Source organism: Armigeres subalbatus, chromosome 2, assembly GCF_024139115.2.
Source record: "Armigeres subalbatus isolate Guangzhou_Male chromosome 2, GZ_Asu_2, whole genome shotgun sequence".
NCBI classification, from domain to species: Eukaryota; Metazoa; Arthropoda; class Insecta; order Diptera; family Culicidae; genus Armigeres; species Armigeres subalbatus.
This window is the reverse complement of record NC_085140.1, coordinates 307,158,265-307,178,447: the sequence shown is the minus strand read 5'-3', so window position 1 is coordinate 307,178,447 and position 20,183 is coordinate 307,158,265. Positions and strand designations below refer to the sequence as shown.

Here is a 20,183-nt window from a genome sequence, read left to right as displayed (position 1 = left end):
AAAAAAAAAATTTGTTTCTCAACAGTGGAAACTATTGTTATTTTATAGTTTTCGTTGTTGCATCATTATTACAAATACTTCAAACATTCACTTATTTTTTTCAGATTTTCGTCTTTAAAAATGGATTTTTGATCAACGAAATGGACTTATTTAAAAATTTGGTCAAAAGTTTAATTAACATAAGCGAACCATAACAATATTATGGAATGATTGGTGACATTTGGGTTTATTGTTCTTTTGATGTAAATACAATATAGATGTTTTTCAACCGTAAGTTATCTACATTAAATGAACAGTTGATTGTATTGTTCACCATACAATCTATAATATTCCAATGGATTAAACCATACAAGGTACTGTAAATTTTTATCCGGGCTGTGCTTTGCATAAACGTCTTGTCCATTCAGCTCGGTCCATGGCTGCACGTCGCAAACCACGCAGTCTGCGGAGGGTCCGCAAATCGTCTTCCACTTGATCGATCTACCTTGCTCGCTGTGCAGCTCGCCTATTTGTTCCCGTCGAATCGTTGTCGAGAATCATTTTCGCCGGATTTCTATTCAACATTCTGACTACGTGCCCGGCCCACCGCAGTCTTTCGATTTTCGCGGTGTAAACGATGGATGGTTCTCCCAACAGCAGATGCACCTCGTGGTTCATTCGCCTCCTCCACGTACCGTTCGCCATCTGCACCCCACCATAGATGGTACGCAGCACTTTCCTTTCGAAAACTCCTAGAGCGCATTGGTCTTCCACGAGCATCGTCCAGGTCTCGTGTCCGTAAAGAACTATCGGTCTAATAAGCGTTTTGTAGATAGTCAGTTTGGTCCGGCGGCAAACTCCATTCGATCGGAGCGTTTTGCGAAGTTCAAAGTACGTACGATTTCCTGCCATGATACGTCTCTGAATTGCTCTGCTGGTATCGTTATCGGAGGGCACCAGTGAGCCTAAGTACACGAACAAACTCGTGGTGGCTGGCTTACGTTGTCCTCTCTTAAGCCTCTTCCTATCATGTACTTTGTTTTTGACGTGTTGATGACTAGTCCAATCCGTTTAGCTTCGCTTGTCAGTCTTATGTAGGCTTCCTCCATATTCTCAAAGTTACGTGTCATAAGATCTGTGTCGTTAGTGAAGCCAAATAACTGGACGGACTTCGTGAAAATCGTACGATGTTTAATAGCAGACACGAAAGACCATCACCTTGCCGTAACCCTCTGCGCGTTTCGAAGAGACTCGAGAATGCCCCTGAAACTCGAACTACGCACATCACCCGATCCATCGGCGCCTTTATCAACCGTATCAGTTTATCCGGTCTAGATCTTCCAGTCTGGATCTTCCTGCTGGCGCTTTTTCCTCCGAAAAATCGGGTTTTGTCTGTTCCGCACCCGTTTGTATAGTGCCTCGTTCACCGTCGTACCAGTCATTTCTCTGATCCGGTTCCTGATTCCAATGACGGATCGAATATCTCTCCAGCAATCTTCAAGAGAAACTGTGCCTAAATAGCTGTCCTTCCGTTGGGAGTGCCACTTCCAGCTGCTGCCCGTAATCTTGGGCTAGTCTACCGTCTTGTAGCCGTCCAATATTTAGCCGCGGCGGACGACTCCGACGCGTGTTGTACACCGTCTAGAGTTATGAGCGCAGGCATACTGCTACGAGGAAGTGGTCGGATTCAATATTCGCACTGCGGTAAGTGCGGATGTTCGTGATGTAGGAGAAGAATTTACCGTCGATTAGAACGTGGTCGATTTGGTTTTCTGTTTCTTGATTAAGTGATTCCCATGTGGCCTTGTGGATATTCTTACGGGGGAAGAAAGTGCTTCGGACTACCATTCCGCGGGAGGCTGCAAAGTTTATGCATCATTGGCCGTTGCCTTTTGATACGGTATGCAGACTATACTGTCTGATGACCGGTCAATACATTTCCTCCCTGGCTACCTGAGCGTTCATGTCGCCAATGACGATGTAGACGTTCCGCCGTGGGCATCCATCGTATGTCTGCTCCAGCAGTGCATAGAACGCTTCTTTCTCGTCGTTGGGTCTCCCTTCGTGTGGGTAGTGTACGCTGGTGATGCTATAGTTGAAGAAACAGGCTTTCATCCTCAGCTTGCGCATCCTTGCGTTGATTGGCTGCCACCCAATCACGCGTTGGCGCATCTTGCCCAACACTATGAAGCGGGTTTCCAGCTCGTTGGTTAGTGGTGCCACAGTATTGGTAGAAGGTAGCCGCTCGATGCCCGCTTTTCCACACTTCCTGTCCTGTCCAGCGGATTTCCTGCAACGCTACTAATTCGAAGGTAATTCATCGTAGATTGTCCTGTCGCAACCTGCGAAACCTAGGGACTTGCAGTTCCGTCGTGTTAGGTCTGTTTAGCGTCCCACCTAACACCAGGACTTGAGTTTGTGCGCTTTGAGCGGCACACGGTCGGTTTGGCGGAGCCTGCTTGCGGATACATGCAGCTTTTTATAGAAGTTTAACAGAGCTCACTGTCAAACCCCACCACATCCTAGGCAGACACCACTACTCGCAGATGGCTTGGGGAGGGATCGTCAAGCCCTTGGACATAGTCTCCGCTGCCCCTATATCAATTCATTCGTCCGTTTATTGTAGGATATCCTCAATTATGGGATTGAGTGATATCTGGTGACGATTCGTGATCAATCAAATCTGCTAAACCAAAACTTGGGAGAAAAAATGGGTAATTTTTGGTAGGCGCTTGATTCGATTTGGCAGTGCCGCGGTCATTTGTAGATTATTACTATGATCCCATAATTTTATCGTGCCATTTAATATTTTCAACTTTGGATTGACACTTCCATTCATACAATCATGGCTTGCGGTTCCGTGTCAATCAACGTCATTCGTTTTTATATAGACCGCCCCAAGTCTTGACCAACGACAGGCGCATACTGGACACTTGTAGGAACGTAGAAAAATCACACATCCAATGTTCCACAAAATGCACCAATAGACGCAACTTCCGCAAATTACCACTCTCTCGTGCTACCCCTGGCTGGTTCAGGTTGCCAATTATGCCATACATACAGGGCCGCATTAAGCTATTGACCGCCTCCGGATTATTTGATAAGTCTCAGCTTGATTTACTTCTGGATATACCTACCAGTACCAGTTGCTCATATTTCTGTGGCATTCTCTTTATTCCGATTTGACTTGGTATTACTATCAAGCGAGAACCTTCCAAAAATTGTATATATACGTTAATAGGAATCTGATGATGTTTCTAGTTTCTCTTACCCCCACCGTTGGTTTCGACTCTGTGCACACATGTTATGAATACGGGACGTGGGCACATTCCCGACCCATCAGCTTCAGTTTTCCATGCAAAATGACACTTCCGTAGAATGCACCATTCTCTCCCGTTACGCGCGTGCCGCAGTTTACAATGTGTGTCTGGGTTTATGTGGGTAATCTCAATTGCACTTAGGGCATGCAAATTTAATTTCAGCAATTAGCTGCATTTTACAAGCGTATTAACTCGAGTATATTTTTTTATTGATTTGATTATGGTAAATGCATATATATGTGTGTTCTTAGCAAGATTTTTAGGTATATAATGATGTGTTTCCTTTAAAGTTAATTTATCTTAGTAAAATGTAGAGACGAAATGGTCTCTTCAAATATGACTCATTGTAACAGTTCACATATCTCACCTTTTATCTAAATTACGATATGACAACGATTTGTCTTGCGTTAACTTACAATCCTAGGCATCACGTGTTAGAATTATTAAGCGACTAGTTGTCATCTAAGGTCCCTCAGAGCTGTTGGAGCTTCAAGAAATACGTTTAAAAACATTGGTAATCAAAACGATATAAACAATGTCACACCCATAAATCACTATTTACAGCCTGCCTGCCTGCCTGTTGCGCGCCGGTGGGTACTCGCCACCACTTGTATTGCTTAAATTGCATTGCAAACAAAGAACCCGCACCGCCATCCATATAGTTGGTCCTGGCTCGAGTCGTTACACCCGTTGATTAATAGCTCTGATAGGTAGTGGTCGATTTTAGTTGCACTTATTTGCATCGTTTTATTCCGCTTGGTCACAAGCGTGGACAAATGCCTGTTCACGTGAATAAATTCCGCAGCTTAAATTTACGAGGACTGGCTCAAGTTTGAGACCAACAACCGATCGTGACATGGGAAATATTAAAGTGTTTTTTTTTAATTAATTAGTATTATTATTTATCTGTACAGATGAGGAAAATAAATGTACAGTATAGCTGATCAAATTCCAAAAATGTTCAAAATACCAGCTTTGATGTTCATATTAGATTTTTTTTGGCAATGCCAATGGACACTATGTTGAAAAGCAGTTTTATTTCCCAGCGACCTCTAGCATTACGTCGATATTTGCCAGTCCGAGAATCGATCCCTGTAGAAAACGAGCAGACACTTCGATTGATTGGGTCTCCAGTAGCCTTGCGAGCAAAGGCGTAGGCAGGGATTGAATCTTAAAGAGAGTGAACAAGTCTCTCACTTATCATCTCTGTATACATAACCATCTTATGTATTTCAATAAGCTCAAATGTTGCTCGAATAGTGATTCGCAGGGAATCGTTTGATTGCAAGAATAAGCTGTTATCCTTTCTGAACGTAATTTATTATTCACAGATACGAGGCTAATTTCGTCAAGCACAATATGGCAGTTTCTTATGAGATTTTACTGCTAAGGAGCTAAAATAAGGAGGGAATGGCGAATGTGTTACGAATATTCTGACAGACAGCAATGACTTTCCGATATAAGAGTGAGGAGAGACATCGACTTGTATATGCTTCTCAATCTTGGAGTCAGCATGAAAATAAAAGCAGAAGATGGAATTACAAATTAAAAAAAAATATACTAGAAAGTAACTGTCCGGTGATAAACTTTTTCGTTTTTCCGTTGAATTTATTTATTGTATGTGATGATTACCTTAATTTTTCCTAACCTATCATAAATCTTTTTTTTTGTTTGTGTTGTCAAATTGACGGCTGGGACCAATGTGATCCATCTCGCCCATTAATATTTTATAGATTTTTGTTTTTTTTTTATGTTGTTGGACATCTGGTAGGTAAACCAATAATATACATATTCTAATTACACTAAACATTGAAATTCATATTGAGCTTTTTGAAAGGTTTCCTGTTAGAATTTGCATTTCATTCACCCCGCGTGATTTGCTTCACGCATCAATGATGGAGTTCGTCTAGTTTGGAAGTCCTTTATGAGAATGACATGCACTCTTCACTCTGATTTCTCTTCAATTGTCGTATAAATCTTTCGCCTTTTACTAAAGATTTCCGTGGAGAGGAATACTCTAATGAGTCTGTAGAATTTTTTATCGTAACCCGATCCTTAGTTGGATCGGGCATAAACTTCAATGAACGTTTGGATCTTCATGATGATGCTCTTGACATTGTCTGAATGCATTCCTCGATCGCATCACTAACCTAGAGGTTAATCAGTGCAAATCATTTAATTGCGGTGCATCGTTTTGTTCGATCGCCACGTGGTTCTGCACAAGCCAACTATTGAGATACCGATGAGCAAGTTTAGTAATTCATGCGTATCATCATCATTATCATCATTGGAGTGATTCGTATGCAAAAAGTGCATCCACCGCAACCCAACAAGCCCAACGATGCGATGGTCGCATACTGATTTTATATGCACTCTATTACTATTGAACTTACTTGTTCGGCCTTCTCACCTATCGCGTTCTATGCGGCATTGGATCCACATTGTTCTAATGCTATGCTCCCTTAGTCTAGTCGATTAGTCGAGGCTGGGCCTACTCAAGTTCACTGCTGAAGCCATTGTACACGGCTCATTGAATGTCGATGACAGATTGTTCTAATCCGCTCGTACAATCTTACCAACCATGCCATCAACTAATTCGCCACTTTTGTGTCATTACAGTTAACGATCGCGTGGTGGTTTCCCGTTCGTGCGCCTGGGAAGATGTCAATGCTGCACCGAACAGCTGTATCAACGCTCAGACACCGTCCTACATCCGAACGGAATTCTGCGAAACCTGCACTACCGATGGATGCAACGGAGCGTCCCAATATGGCCCCGCCGCAGTGATGGTGCTGCTAATGGCTTTGATCGCGAAACTGCTTGCCTGGTAAGCAGGCAAACCCGCCACTGATGACCATCCCTCCCATTTTAATCAGTTTTGAACATAAGCTTTAAATCTAGATCCGATCGGAAAACACACTTTTTAGAGCAAATCGATCCGACACCAACGTTGCCTTAAATGTATTTCGAACGACTTTTATGAATAGTAGCTATTTATTGCATTCTTAGTCACTTTACTTGACAGTAGATGTACCATATCGAACAGCTATCAAACTAATCGAAATAAATATGTAGCTTTCACAGTGTTCCCTGTTATAAATCAACGGTTAAAGGCTTTGAATATGCTTGCTTGCAAGCATACACACATACCAAATACGAATACAAATGTACAAAATGTAAAACATTACATCACACTCGATTTCATGAGCGATAAAATTATTTGCACCTGTCTGCAGTAAATGACAAGATCGGAAGAAAATCTGTTATTTGTTATTATTATATATTTGCTAGAAGTACCAGCAACTGAATGTCGTTCAACTTAATTCTAACAGTAAGTAGCACCATTTTGGGATATATGAAACTAAAATCAAAACTTTTCACAACAAAGGTCTTACTTTACCAACCGGTGGTTATCTAGAATAAGAACTTTCCATGTACATAATAATTATAATTGATAACGATAAATTAAAATAAAATAAACTTGTTTCTAAAAGACCAACTGGAATAGGTGTTCTTATTGGAAAAGAAAATCCATTCTCAAGGCACGTTTACTTTTTTTTAGCACCCTCTTCAGGTAAAGGACGTTCAAGTACACATCGCTACAATTACAGACCCTACAGTAAGGACCCCTCCGGTTTGGAAGTTCGTTCGTCACTCTGATCTCTCTTCAGTTGTCGAATAAATCTTTCGCCTTTTACTAAAGATTTCCGTGGAGAGGGATACTCTAATGAGTCTAAAATAAATTTTTGATTAGACTCGATTCTTAGTTGAATCGAGCATTAGCCGAAAATCAAGCACGTCCGTTACGTGGGGAATTCTCTGTCACTTGTTTAGAGTTATTAACGGTCATCTACATAGGCGTAACTAGAGTACCGGTCTAGCTGAGGCCATGGCCCCAGCTCGTGAGGAAAATTTTTATGGCGATGTAGAGCATTGCACGTATGTGCTGTCAAGGGTTCTTTATTCCTTTGCTGCTCATTTGTCTTATCACTTAATATGCGGAAAATTAAACTAATTCCTAGTAATGGTGTGATTGAACCAATACGTGTCTAATTTTCATATTTGTTGTACAAATTATAGAGAATTACGTGGATTCTTAATAGCGATGTCCTTTAATCGTATCTGGTTTGAGTGCATTTCATTGTATTTTTATCAAGATTTTTTAATCAACTTTGCAGTTTTTAAATCTTTTTATTTATGTTTGTATGATGTGCGGAAAGCTTCGAAAACGTTTAAATAAAAAGACCGTGCTTGCTTCCCAATTTCATGATGATTGTGACATTCCAATTTTTAGAGTACTTTAAAGGTTTTTTATTTTTTTTATTCTTTATTATCGAGACATTCAGCCCAAGGTCGGAACGTCTAAAAATCACTTTAAAGGTTGCGAGGGCCACACACTAACTACGTAAGGACTAACGGAGAAAGGAGGAGGTCTGTTATTTTCTCAGGCTCCATATAAATTAAAAGCATAATATGAATGAAAAAATCTTACATGTTGAGACAAGGAGTTGCAAAACCCAGAAAAATCCCACACTTAATGGACGTAGAAACGAAGATGACTTGTTGATATTGTGGAGTACATAATAAAAAAAATCTCTATTACTGAGAGAGTTCGATGGGTATTGTAATTCTGATATTTTCATGCTTAAAAATTTGCGACTCCGCAAAGTGTCCTGCACGACTGAGCATACCAAACGAATGTTAAAAAATACTCATATTTGCACTAACTTTTGAGATTCTGTGAGATTGTTTTGGTTTTACAATAGTGTTATTGAAGTATTAAATGAAGGACAGGGTTTTTAATATGATTTTGTGAATAAACTTCATATTGTGGAAAACCGAAGAAACCGAACATTCAGATAGAAGAGAAAATACGATCGAGCTTACTTCGGTTCCAATATTCTGTAAAAAATTCTTGTAAGTTTTCGCCAGAGTTTTAAATTTCTGTAATTACGCATACTAACTATGGGAATTCAAAAAGATTTTAAAATGAACAAATCTTGAAATCACTCGACTATTTTTTTAATTAGAGTGATCTTTTAATATTTTATAAGCTCATCATTAAATATTCAACTGAACAGATATGTTCAGATCTACGTTTTTAGATATGAATAGTAAGACTGGAACAGGCATATCTGTTAAGTTACAAGAGGCCTAGTTTTGTTGATTGGCGAAAACGACTTGAGCACATTCTACTTGTAACTTCATAATAATTTGATCATCTGTTTTGCGGCATGCCTAAATAATATTTAATTGTCTTTTTATAATCTCTATTTGGAAAGATTTACAAAAGAATTTTCGTTTAAAATCTCATTGGCCGGATTTAGGAGCCTACAAGAATGGGGTCCAACTATGCTTACATAAAAAAAGCAAATCTGACAATTATTGTATAAAATTATGGCATGTACATTTCTCCAAGGGTTTGTTTTCTTATTTTTTTTTCATTTTCACTATGAATGTAAGTTTTTGTACAGACACTGTATAAAAGTAATACAAACTTGTAAGATTTCAATACGATGGTTGTAATAAAATCTTCCGAAATTGTATATGCCAAAACTGTAGTTTCGGTAAGATTCTTTTGCAAAACTGTTTTAAAATTCTGTTTAAAAAAAATATTTCAGCTTTGTTTAAATCTAACTATAGTATAGGAAGTCAGAAAAGGAATCATCATCATATTGTTTTTGATCAAACCAGAATGTTATCACGCTTTGCAAACATAATTAATGGCAATAAAATTGATTGGCATTAAAAATCTGAAAAATCTATATTACTTGGACTTGACAACAACATATTCGATACTTTGCCGAAAATTGATGAAGAAATGAGGAAATATTTTTGTGATATATAAAAAAAAAATACTATTTTGGAATTAGCTTTTCAAATTTTGGGGGGTGGAGGCCATGCCCCCCTGACCTTCCCTTAGTTACGCCATTGGTCATCTACGATGAAAGCTATTTAACAGTGAGAAAAAGTTCCTACGAATGAATTCAATATATCGATTCGGTATGGTATTCAATACCAAACCATTATTTATATCCATGTCATTATTGCCTCCTTACTCCTGTCAATAACAATTGAAACCACGCACTTGATAGCAATGAATAACGGCTCAAATTTTGCCGAAATCGTCTCTTTTACGAATGTGATTAGCGTTTTCTCGCAAATGCACTCTAACCTCCATCTACTCAGTGACTGAGTACAATTGTTCTGCCGTATCTTCCAGTAACATTGGGAACTCCTGTCTCCGGATGCCGTGTTCCTCGGATGAAAAATTTTCCAATAATTTCCCCTCAAATTACGAGTAATGTAAATGGCGCTATAGAAGTTTTCAACTAAAAAAAAGTTTATCTACCATTTTCGATTATTTTTAGAAAATTTATTGGACCTCCACTTTGATTATTATTTTTATTTATTCAGACTAAGGCCGAAGTGGCCTGTGCGGTATATAAGAGTCTTCTCCATTCGGCTCGGTCCATGGCTACACGTCGCCAACCACGCAGTCTACGGAGGGTCCGCAAGTCATCTTCCACCTGATCGATCCACCTTGCCCGCTGCGCACCTCACCTTCTTGTGCCCGTCGGATCGTTGTCGAGAACCATTTTCACCGGGTTACTGTCCGACATTCTGGCTACGTGCCCGGCCCATCGCAGTCGTCCAATTTTCGCGGTGTGAACGATGGATGGTTCTCCCAACAGCTGATGCAATTCGTGGTTCATTCGCCTCCTCCACGTACCGTCCGCCATCTGCACCCCACCATAGATGGTACGCAGCACTTTCCTTTCGAAAACTCCAAGTGCGCGTTGGTCCTCCACGAGCATCGTCCAGGTCTCGTGTCCGTAGAGGACTACCGGTCTAATTAGCGTTTTGTAGATTGTCAGTTTGGTACGACGGCGAACTCTATTCGATCGGAGCGTCTTGCGGAGTCCAAAGTACGTACGATTTCCAGCCACTATGCGTCTCCGAATTTCTCTGCTGGTGTCATTTTCGGCAGTCACCAGTGAGCCCAAGTACACAAATTCTTCTACCACCTCGATTTCGTCACCACCGATGCAAACTCGCGGTGGGTGGCTCACATTGTCTTCTCTTGAACCTCTGCCTATCATGTACTTCGTCTTCGACGTGTTGATGACTAGTCCGATCCGCTTAGCTTCCCTCTTCAGTCTGATGTAGGCTTCCTCCATCTTCTCAAAGTTACGTGCCATAATATCTATGTCGTCGGCGAAACCAAATAGCTGGACGGACTTATTGAAAATTTTACCACTCGTGTTAATCCCTGCTCTCCGTATTACCTTTTCCAAAGCGATGTTGAATAGCAAACACGAAAGACCATCACCTTGCCGTAACCCTCTGCGGGTTTCGAAGGGACTCGAGAATGCCCCTGAAACTCGAACTACGCACATCACCCGATCCATCGTCGCTTTGATCAATCGTGTCAGTTTATCCGGAAAACCGTGTTCGTGCATTTGCTGCCATAGCTGGTCCCGATCGATTGTATCATATGCGGCTTTGAAGTCGATGAATAGATGATGTGTGGGCACGTTGTATTCGCGGCATTTCTGCAGTACTTGGCGAATGGCGAACACCTGGTCCGTGGTGGAGCGTTCGCCCATAAAACCCGCCTGGTACTGCCCCACGAACTCCCTTGCAGTTGGTGCTAGTCGACGGCATAAAATTTGGGAGAGTACCTTGTAGGCGGCGTTCAGCAATGTGATTGCGCGGTAGTTGCTACAATCCAGCTTATCGCCCTTTTTGTAGATGGGACACACGACACCTTCCATCCACTCCTGCGGCAAAACTTCCTCCTCCCAAATCTTGGTAATGACCCAGTACAGCGCTCTAGCCAGTGCCTCATCACCGTGTTTAAATAGCTCTCCTGGTAGTTGGTCAACCCCAGGGGCTTTGTTGTTCTTCAGCCGGCCAATCTCCTCCTGGATTTCCTGGAGATCCAGAGCCGGTAGAATTATGTCCTGCGCGCGTTCTCCCAGGTCCATCACCATACCGCCATCTTCGTCTGCCACATCGCCATTCAGGTGTTCTTCGTAGTGCTGCCGCCACCTTTGGATCACCTCACGCTCGTTCGTAAGAAGGTTCCCGTTTATGTCCTTACACATATCAGGCTGTGGCACGTGGCCCTTACGTGAACGGTTCAACTTCTCATAGAACTTTCGTGTGTTATTAGCGCGGTACAGTTGCTCCGTTTCTTCATGGTCTCGATCTTCCTGCTGGCGCTTTTTCCTCCGGAAAATCGAGTTTTGTCTGTTCCGCGCCTGTTTATATCGTGCCTCGTTCGCCCTCGTGCGGTGTTGCAGCAATCTCGCCCATGCTGCATTCTTCTCTTCCACTAACTGCTCACATTCGCCGTCATACCAGTCGTTTCTCTGATCCGGGGGCACCGTGCCTAGTGCAGCGGTTGCGGTGCTACCAATGGCGGATCGAATATCTCTCCAGCCATCTTCAAGAGACGCTGCGCCTAGCTGCTCTTCCGTTGGAAGTGCCACTTCCAGCTGCTGCGCGTATTCTTGGGCTAGTCTACCGTCTTGTAGCCGCCCAATGTTAAGCCGCGGCGTCCGACTTCGACGCGTGTTGTACACCGTCGAGAGTTTTGAGCGCAGGCATACTGCAACGAAGTAGTGGTTGGATTCAATATTCGCACTGCGGTAAGTGCGGACATTCGTGATGTCGGAGAAGAATTTACCGTCGATTAGAACGTGATCGATTTGGTTTTCCTTTTCTTGGTTAGGTGATCTCCATGTGGCCTTGTGGATATTTTTGCGGGGAAAGAAGGTGCTTCGGACTACCATTCCGCGGGAGGCTGCGAAGTTTATGCATCGTTGGCCGTTGTCATTCGATACGGTGTGCAGACTATCCGGTCCGATGACCGGTCTATACATTTCCTCCCTTCCTACCTGTGCGTTCATGTCACCGATGACGATTTTAACGTCCCGCAGTGGGCATCCATCGTAAGTCTGCTCCAGCTGTGCATAGAACGCTTCTTTCTCGTCGTCGGGTCTCCCTTCGTGTGGGCAGTGCACGTTGATGATGCTATAGTTGAAGAAACGGCCTTTAATCCTCAGCTTGCACATCCTTGCGTTGATTGGCTGCCACCCAATCACGCGTTGGCGTATCTTACCCAGCACTATGAAGCCGGTTCCCAGCTCGTTGGTGGTGCCACAGCTTTGGTAGAAGGTAGCCGCTCGATGCCCGCTTTTCCACACTTTCTGTCCTGTCCAGCAAATCTCCTGCAGCGCCACGACTTCGAAGTTGCGGGGATGTAATTCATCGTAGATCATCCTGTCGCAACCTGCGAAACCTAGCGACTTGCAATTCCATGTTCCAACCTTCCAATCGTGATCCTGTATTCGTCGCCTAGGTCTTTGCCGATTATATCGAGTCGCATTATCTCTTATATTGTTCGTAATGATTGGTTTTCTAGGCGGCTTATTGGGTCTGCGCAAACCTCCTGTCTCGTCGGAGGGCCGTCGTGTCAGGGCTGTTTAGCGTCCCACCTAACACCAGGACTTGGGCTTGTGCGCTTTGAGCGGCACACGGTCGCTTTGGTGGGGCCTACTTGCGGATACATGCAGCTTTTTATAGAGGTTTAACAGGGCCCACTGTCAAACCCCACCACATCCTAGGCAAGCCCCACAACTCGCAGATGGCCTGGGGAGGGATCGTCAAGCCCTTGGACATAGTCCCTGCTGCCCGCAGATACATATCGCAAATTTAAACATTTCATTTCTCCCATATCTAATTTTGTTGATTGTTATAAATATGCGATCATAGACAGTATAAGCATAAGGTGGTGTGGCTAGGGTGAGCGCATCCCTACTCTATTTTTGTTTATTTTATAGGTTTAAATCCCGTTGGGGTCATACAATTTTCGTGAGATCGATAAATGATGAACTGAAAAAAAAAATCTCATTCCAGGTTCGTTCTAGAAAAAAGAGCGATGAGTGAAAGATGTTTGTTTTACCACAAACTACAATAACAGATTCTCATTCGACTCGAAATTCGATTGATTTCGTCTCATTTAAACGAAAAGGGGACTTCCTTAGCCATGCCGTAAGATGCCCGGCTACAAAGCAAGACCCTGCTGAAGATAGGTGGGTGGGTTCGATTCTCGGTCCTGTCTAGACAATTTTTAGGTTAGAAATTCTCTCGACTTCCACGGGTCTTCCCATGACAATTGACCGCCAGCTAAGGGTTGTGTACTTAGCTGGTAGTGTAGCCTGGGCACTGTTGTTCTTCTGACATCAGCTAGAGTGAGAGGGTGCGTCCTGTGGGGTCTTCCTGGGATGTGTTGGGGTTCGACAGTGGGCTCTGTTGAACTTCTATAAAAAGCTGCATGTGCCCTATCAAAGCGACCGTGTGCCGCTCAAAGCGCACAAGCCTAGTCCTGGTTTTGGGTGGGACTTTAAACAAATTTGACCCGACTGATCGAGCGTCTGTTCACCAAGGAGGTGCGGCTCCAACAGCGTCTGTTCTGGCATTCAGCGGCTGAGTATGAAATGCTATTCCTCGGAAGCTATACCTAAGATGGCAACCCCATCCCGGTGGATAGGGAACCTTGGGCCAACAACCTACTGTTCCCGAAACAGCAATTTGTTCGAGAATCCGATAATGAAAGAATACGGACTGATTTTACGGCGACGACTCTTAGCACAAAACAACGGACACGAATAGGAACATGGAACGTTTTAACCCTAGCCCAGCAGGGTAAATTGGCACAACTTGCCAATGAGGCACGCCGCATGAAGCTTGAGATCCTGGGACTGAGTGAAATCCTTTGGCCTAACTTTGGAGAACACAGAACGATGCCGCCCGGCATCGTGGAGTTGGCTTCCTACTAAGCGCTAAGTCACACTGCGCTTATGTAGTGGGAACCTATAAATGAAAGGATAATCGTTGCCAGACCTCGAACACGGGTCCGAAACCTTACTATAATCCAATGTTATGCGCCAACCGATGCTGCCGATCTGCAAGACAAAGAGAACTTCTACAGTCAACGCAATGCCGTCGTAGATAGAATTCCGAAGGGTGTTATCAAGATCTGTTTGGGCGACTTCAATGCGAAGATCGGATCCGACAACTCGAGCCATGAGCGCATTATGGGACACCATGGTCTCGGAGAAATGAGCAAAAACGGAGAGCTGTTAACGGAGTCAGCGTAGGCAGACTCTCTGGCCGACGAAGGAGAGAGAGCCACCGCAACCGGGGACATTCGCCTCCTTTGCGATGTCTCACGACGCTTAGACGGGGCGAAGATGAGAGCAACGATGCCTGTGAAAGACGCGAATGGTCAGTTATTGACCGACCCAACTGACCAGCTGAAACACTGGTTTGAGCACTTCGAGCAACTTTTTCAAGTGCCAGCCAGGCCATCACCACCTCGGCATATTCTGCCTAGGATCCGACGTATAACACGCGTCAATACCGAAGCTCCATCACTGCTAGAGATTCAAACTGCCATCCAAAGCATGAAATCGAATAAAGAGCTCCAGGGGTCGATCGCATATCAGCCGAGATGCTCAAAGCTGACCCCATGACATCCGCTCAACTACTGCATCGTTTATTTCGTAATATCTGGGACACCGCAACTTTCCCGGTCGACTGGATGCAAGGTATCTTAGTGAAGGTGCCCAAAAAGGGTGACCTGACTGTATGCGATAACTGGCGAGGCATTATGTTGCTGTGTAACGTGCTCAAAGTTCTATGCAAAATTATCCTAGCCCGGATTCAGGAGAAGATTGATGCGAATCTCCGGCGGCAGCAGGCCGAATTCCGTGCCGGAAGATCCTGTGGATATTGTCACGCTCCGCATCATTCTGGAGCAGGTCAACGAATTCCAAGAGTCCCTTTACTTGGTATTCATTGACTACAAAATAGCTTTCGACCGTCTTAATCACGAGAATATGTAGGGCGCCCTGAGGCGCAAGGGTTCCTGAGAAAATCATCGGCCTCATCGAAGCACAGTACGAGGTCTTTTTGTGTAGAGTGGTGCACAATGGAGTCCTGTCCGACCCTATCCGGATCGTAGCTGGTGTGAGGCAAGGATGTATTCTATCACCGTTACTGTTCCTCATCGTAATAAATGAGATTCTGGTAGATGCGATTGACCGTGAACCAAACCGCGGGCTGTTATGGCAGCCTATAACCATGGAGCACCTAAATGACTTCGAATTGGCTGATGACGTTGCACTTCTCGCGCAACGGCGCTCTAATATGCAGAGTAATTACTATGTCTGAAACTTGATTATGCATATGTACAACATGTGATAGATTTAGTTCGGAAAAGGTATTGGAGGGTAACCGCCCCTTCGGTGGGGTTTGATCCCACGACCCCAGTTCGCATGACAGGTGCTTTCCCTACTAAGCTACGAAGGACCTCCGTCGTCCACCGCAGCTTAGCCGACGGAGGTCCACCGCAGCTTAGCCGACGGAGGTCCTTCGTAGCTTAGTAGGGAAAGCACCTGTCATGCGAACTGGGGTCGTGGGATCAAACCCCACCGAAGGGGCGGTTACCCTCCAATACCTTTTCCGAACTAAATCTATCACATGTTGTACATATGCATAATCAAGTTTCAGACATAGTAATTAATTTCCACTCCGGGTGGCTTAATACCCGGCATATAGGCAATTAACTTTGAATGTACTGATCTCGAGTGGCGATCTCTCTTCGCTTGTGTGGTCGTGTTGGGATCTGACGACCAAACTGGCACAACCTCACACAACCCTACTTCATTGAGCGCCGTTGCTGATGAAGCAAGTGTGTAGGAGCCGGACAATACTAAATACTCATCCTACTTGGTTGACATGATGTGTACAAAAATACATTTGAGAGAGTTAGTTCTGAAAATGTATTGCGAGAGATCGGCTGATACCTGGTGCTGGGAATTTGGTTTCATCAGTACCCGCTAAGCTGCGGTGGACGACGGAGGTCCTTCGTAGCTTAGTAGGGAAAGCACCTGTCATGCGAACTGGGGTCGTGGGATCAAACCCCACCGAAGGGCGGTTACCCTCAATACCTTTTCCGAACTAAATCTATCACATGTTGTACATATGCATAATCAAGTTTCAGACATAGTAATTAATTTCCACTCCGGGTGGCTTAATACCCGGCATATAGGCAATTAACTTTGAATGTACTGATCTCGAGTGGCGATCTCTCTTCGCTTGTGTGGTCGTGTTGGGATCTGACGACCAAACTGGCACAACCTCACACAACCCTACTTCATTGAGCGCCGTTGCTGATGAAGCAAGTGTGTAGGAGCCGGACAATACTAAATACTCATCCTACTTGGTTGACATGATGTGTACAAAAATACATTTGAGAGAGTTAGTTCTGAAAATGTATTGCGAGAGATCGGCTGATACCTGGTGCTGGGAATTTGGTTTCATCAGTACCCGCTAAGCTGCGGTGGACGACGGAGGTCCTTCGTAGCTTAGTAGGGAAAGCACCTGTCATGCGAACTGGGGTCGTGGGATCAAACCCCACCGAAGGGGCGGTTACCCTCCAATACCTTTTCCGAACTAAATCTATCACATGTTGTACATATGCATAATCAAGTTTCAGACATAGTAATTAATTTCCACTCCGGGTGGCTTAATACCCGGCATATAGGCAATTAACTTTGAATGTACTGATCTCGAGTGGCGATCTCTCTTCGCTTGTGTGGTCGTGTTGGGATCTGACGACCAAACTGGCACAACCTCACACAACCCTACTTCATTGAGCGCCGTTGCTGATGAAGCAAGTGTGTAGGAGCCGGACAATACTAAATACTCATCCTACTTGGTTGACATGATGTGTACAAAAATACATTTGAGAGAGTTAGTTCTGAAAATGTATTGCGAGAGATCGGCTGATACCTGGTGCTGGGAATTTGGTTTCATCAGTACCCGCTAAGCTGCGGTGGACGACGGAGGTCCTTCGTAGCTTAGTAGGGAAAGCACCTGTCATGCGAACTGGGGTCGTGGGATCAAACCCCACCGAAGGGGCGGTTACCCTCCAATACCTTTTCCGAACTAAATCTATCACATGTTGTACATATGCATAATCAAGTTTCAGACATAGTAATTAATTTCCACTCCGGGTGGCTTAATACCCGGCATATAGGCAATTAACTTTGAATGTACTGATGCAGAGTAAGCTCAACGACCTTGCCGAGCGCTCCTCTTCGGCAGGTTTAGTCATCAACGTCAACAAAACCAAATCATTGGATGTAAACACGGTGATTCTTCCCAGTTTCACAGTAGCCGGGCAACCAGTGGAGAATGTTGAAAGCTTCTAATATCTTGGTAGCCAAATGGCGTCAGACGGCGGTAGCCAGATCGACATAGGCACACGGATCAAGAAAGCAAGCAAGGCTGCCTTTGCGAGTTTAAGAAACAACAAGAAACAACACAACGATAGCAACAGAAATTCGGGATCGGAAGTTGGGCTGGGTCGGCCACACTCTACGTAGGGGCGGAAACGAAATCTGTAAACAAGCATTATACTGGAACCCGGTGGGACATCGCAGCAGAGGCAGACCCAGAGGCTCATGGCGGCGAAGCCTCAATAAAGAAATAAAAGAAGTCGACCGAAATCTAATCTGGCAACAGGTTAAAGCGATAGCCGGGCAACGCTCAGGATGGCGATCTTTCAAGTGGGCCTTTTGCACCACCGGAGGTGTACAGGATCCATAAGGTAAGGAAAATTCATATACTCATACCTGAACACGATACGCAACCATATGATCGATTGTGTTAAACCATCATTCCGATAATCAGTAGTCAGTGCGAAGTGTACGAAGCAGCAGAAGACAGCAGTGCAAGTTTGATCGGCTTGGGGTACGGACGCGTCGCTTTCTGCAAGGCATTGTTTAGACAAGTGAATACCGAAATCAAGAACGAATTCCGAAACCATTTACAATGGAAGTGATACCACAAGTGAGTAAGCTGGAAAAACCTCTACCATTTTCAACGTCATTTTCAACTAGTGTGATTATTGGACGCAGAAGTTTATCTACGGAGAACTAGCTCAAAATCAGATTTGATGCACATTGCTGACCGGTGCGGCGTGATTTCGTAGATGGCATTCGTTTGTTTCAGCCGAACACTATGGCCAGACTCATCAAGATGAAGTTTTTGCGTTTTTGGTCGCAAAATCCATCAATATTTATCGTGATTTGATGGTTGCAGAAAAAGTGGAGGATTCAGATGCCGAAAATCTTTTTGAAGGAGACTGAAAACCCGTCGTTTCCAGTGCATCAGTGCAAAATACAATTTTCTTTGCAAAGAGCCCACCGACAGAGAAAGGAGTGAAGTGCTCAATTTGTCCTGCATTTCACAGCCTCTTCTTCTTCTTTTTCTTATTGGCGTTACATCCCCACACTGGGACAGAGCCGCCTCGCAGCTTAGTGTTCTTCCACAGTTATTGCCGAAAATTGACTAGACCGGCACCGGGAATCGAACCCAGCTACCCTCTGCATGGTCTTGCTTTGTAGCCGCGCGTCCTACCGCACGGCTAAGGATGGCCCCTTTCACAGCCTCACAGAGTGCATTACGTTTGAGCGAATGGAATCATGGAAGGAGCGCCATTTCACGCGGTATCATGCCCTTTGTTTTTTGTGGCTGCAGTTCGGACACAGCAAATCCGAATGCAGAAGTGAACAAGTGTGTGTGTACTGTGGCAACCGGCACGCTTTCATTATTCACGACGTTATGAAGGTGGGGGTAGCCTTGCGAGGCGAAGGGGTTTCCAGAAGCCTTGCGAGCAAGGCGTAGGATTGCCAATCCGGAGATGGCGAATTCTATTCTCGGTTCGGTCTAGGATGTTTTCGAGTTGGAAACATTCTCGACACGCTGCACATAGTGCATCCACTGTACTTGCCACACAAGATACATATTCATGCAATAACGGGCATAGAAAAGCTTTCAATTAATAACTGAGGAAATGCCAATGGAATACTAAGTTGAAAAGCAGGCTAAGTTCCAGTTGGAATGTAAAGCCATTGAAGAAGAAGAAGAAGAATACAGGTGATTGGATTGGCAGCTGAAACATCTCGACATTTGTCGAGTAATTTGTGGAAGCGGAAATCTATTGTTCCAGTGCGACCGATTTGGTGAACTGAAACCGGTTGATCGGAAGAACCTAGTGGATGAGAACCATTTATGCGTGAACTGCCTGCACTCGGGACACACAACCAGCGAGTGTCAGCATCCCGAGAACTGTCATCATTGTGGAGAACGACACCATTCGTTGCTGCACCTAGTATTTGGATCTTTCTTCATTCTGCCAAATTGAATTGTGGCAATTATTTGTTATTATTTTCTGTGGAAATAAATTTGGAGTTTTCCTATAGCGCGACACGAGCATTCATTGATGTACTACCAGTAATATCCCTGCTTACTTGCCACAACACTATCTACTTCCTAGCTTACTATCCATATATTGAAAGGTCCGATCATCACGTCATCAAGTTAGAAGCTACAAGTGCAATATTTATACCGGAATCACCACAAAGTTCATCCATTTTGAATCATCATGTCTTCTATCGACTGCTCCAAACGCCTGGAGCTCCATTCGACATCTTTCTACCAAAGTCGGGTATAAAGAGATGGTTATGTGTGCACCAGTGAAAGCATGCAATATTCTTTCCGGGCACTCACGGGAAGAATTAGAGAAGGTTTATCTGACGACAATAGGCAAATCATCAACGGTCAAGTGGCTCCCATTCCAAACCAGTTGTTGGATGGGTTGTATGTTTCCTTCCTACTAGGAAAGACATGATTGATGCCAACATCACCAGAAGCAAAACTTTGAAAAAACGCAAGTTAAGAGGCAGTTAGCTTCCATCGAGTATTCCACATTCCAAAATGTGAAGCAGGGCAGACACATCG

The 20,183-nt window shown here is 44.1% G+C and overlaps 1 protein-coding gene and 2 non-coding genes across 3 annotated transcripts in view; all 3 read left to right on the top strand.

Annotated features, from left to right (window-relative positions):
- LOC134212558 (uncharacterized) overlaps positions 1 to 6,798 on the top strand; it is a 93,496-nt gene extending 86,698 nt beyond the window's left edge. Inside the window, exon 3 of the mRNA XM_062690536.1 lies at positions 5,919 to 6,798. Within this exon, the coding sequence (XP_062546520.1) occupies positions 5,919 to 6,130 (212 nt within the window). The 3' untranslated portion in view covers positions 6,131 to 6,798. The remainder of the gene's footprint in view (positions 1 to 5,918) is intronic.
- LOC134218664 (U5 spliceosomal RNA) lies at positions 5,244 to 5,367 on the top strand. The gene has a single exon (XR_009981429.1). It is a non-coding gene; the product is annotated as a U5 spliceosomal RNA (small nuclear RNA).
- Positions 6,799 to 6,950: 152 nt separating the features above from the next.
- Positions 6,951 to 7,075, top strand: LOC134218658 (U5 spliceosomal RNA). Its single transcript, XR_009981423.1, has one exon. It is a non-coding gene; the product is annotated as a U5 spliceosomal RNA (small nuclear RNA).
- The last annotated feature ends 13,108 nt before the right edge of the window (positions 7,076 to 20,183 follow it).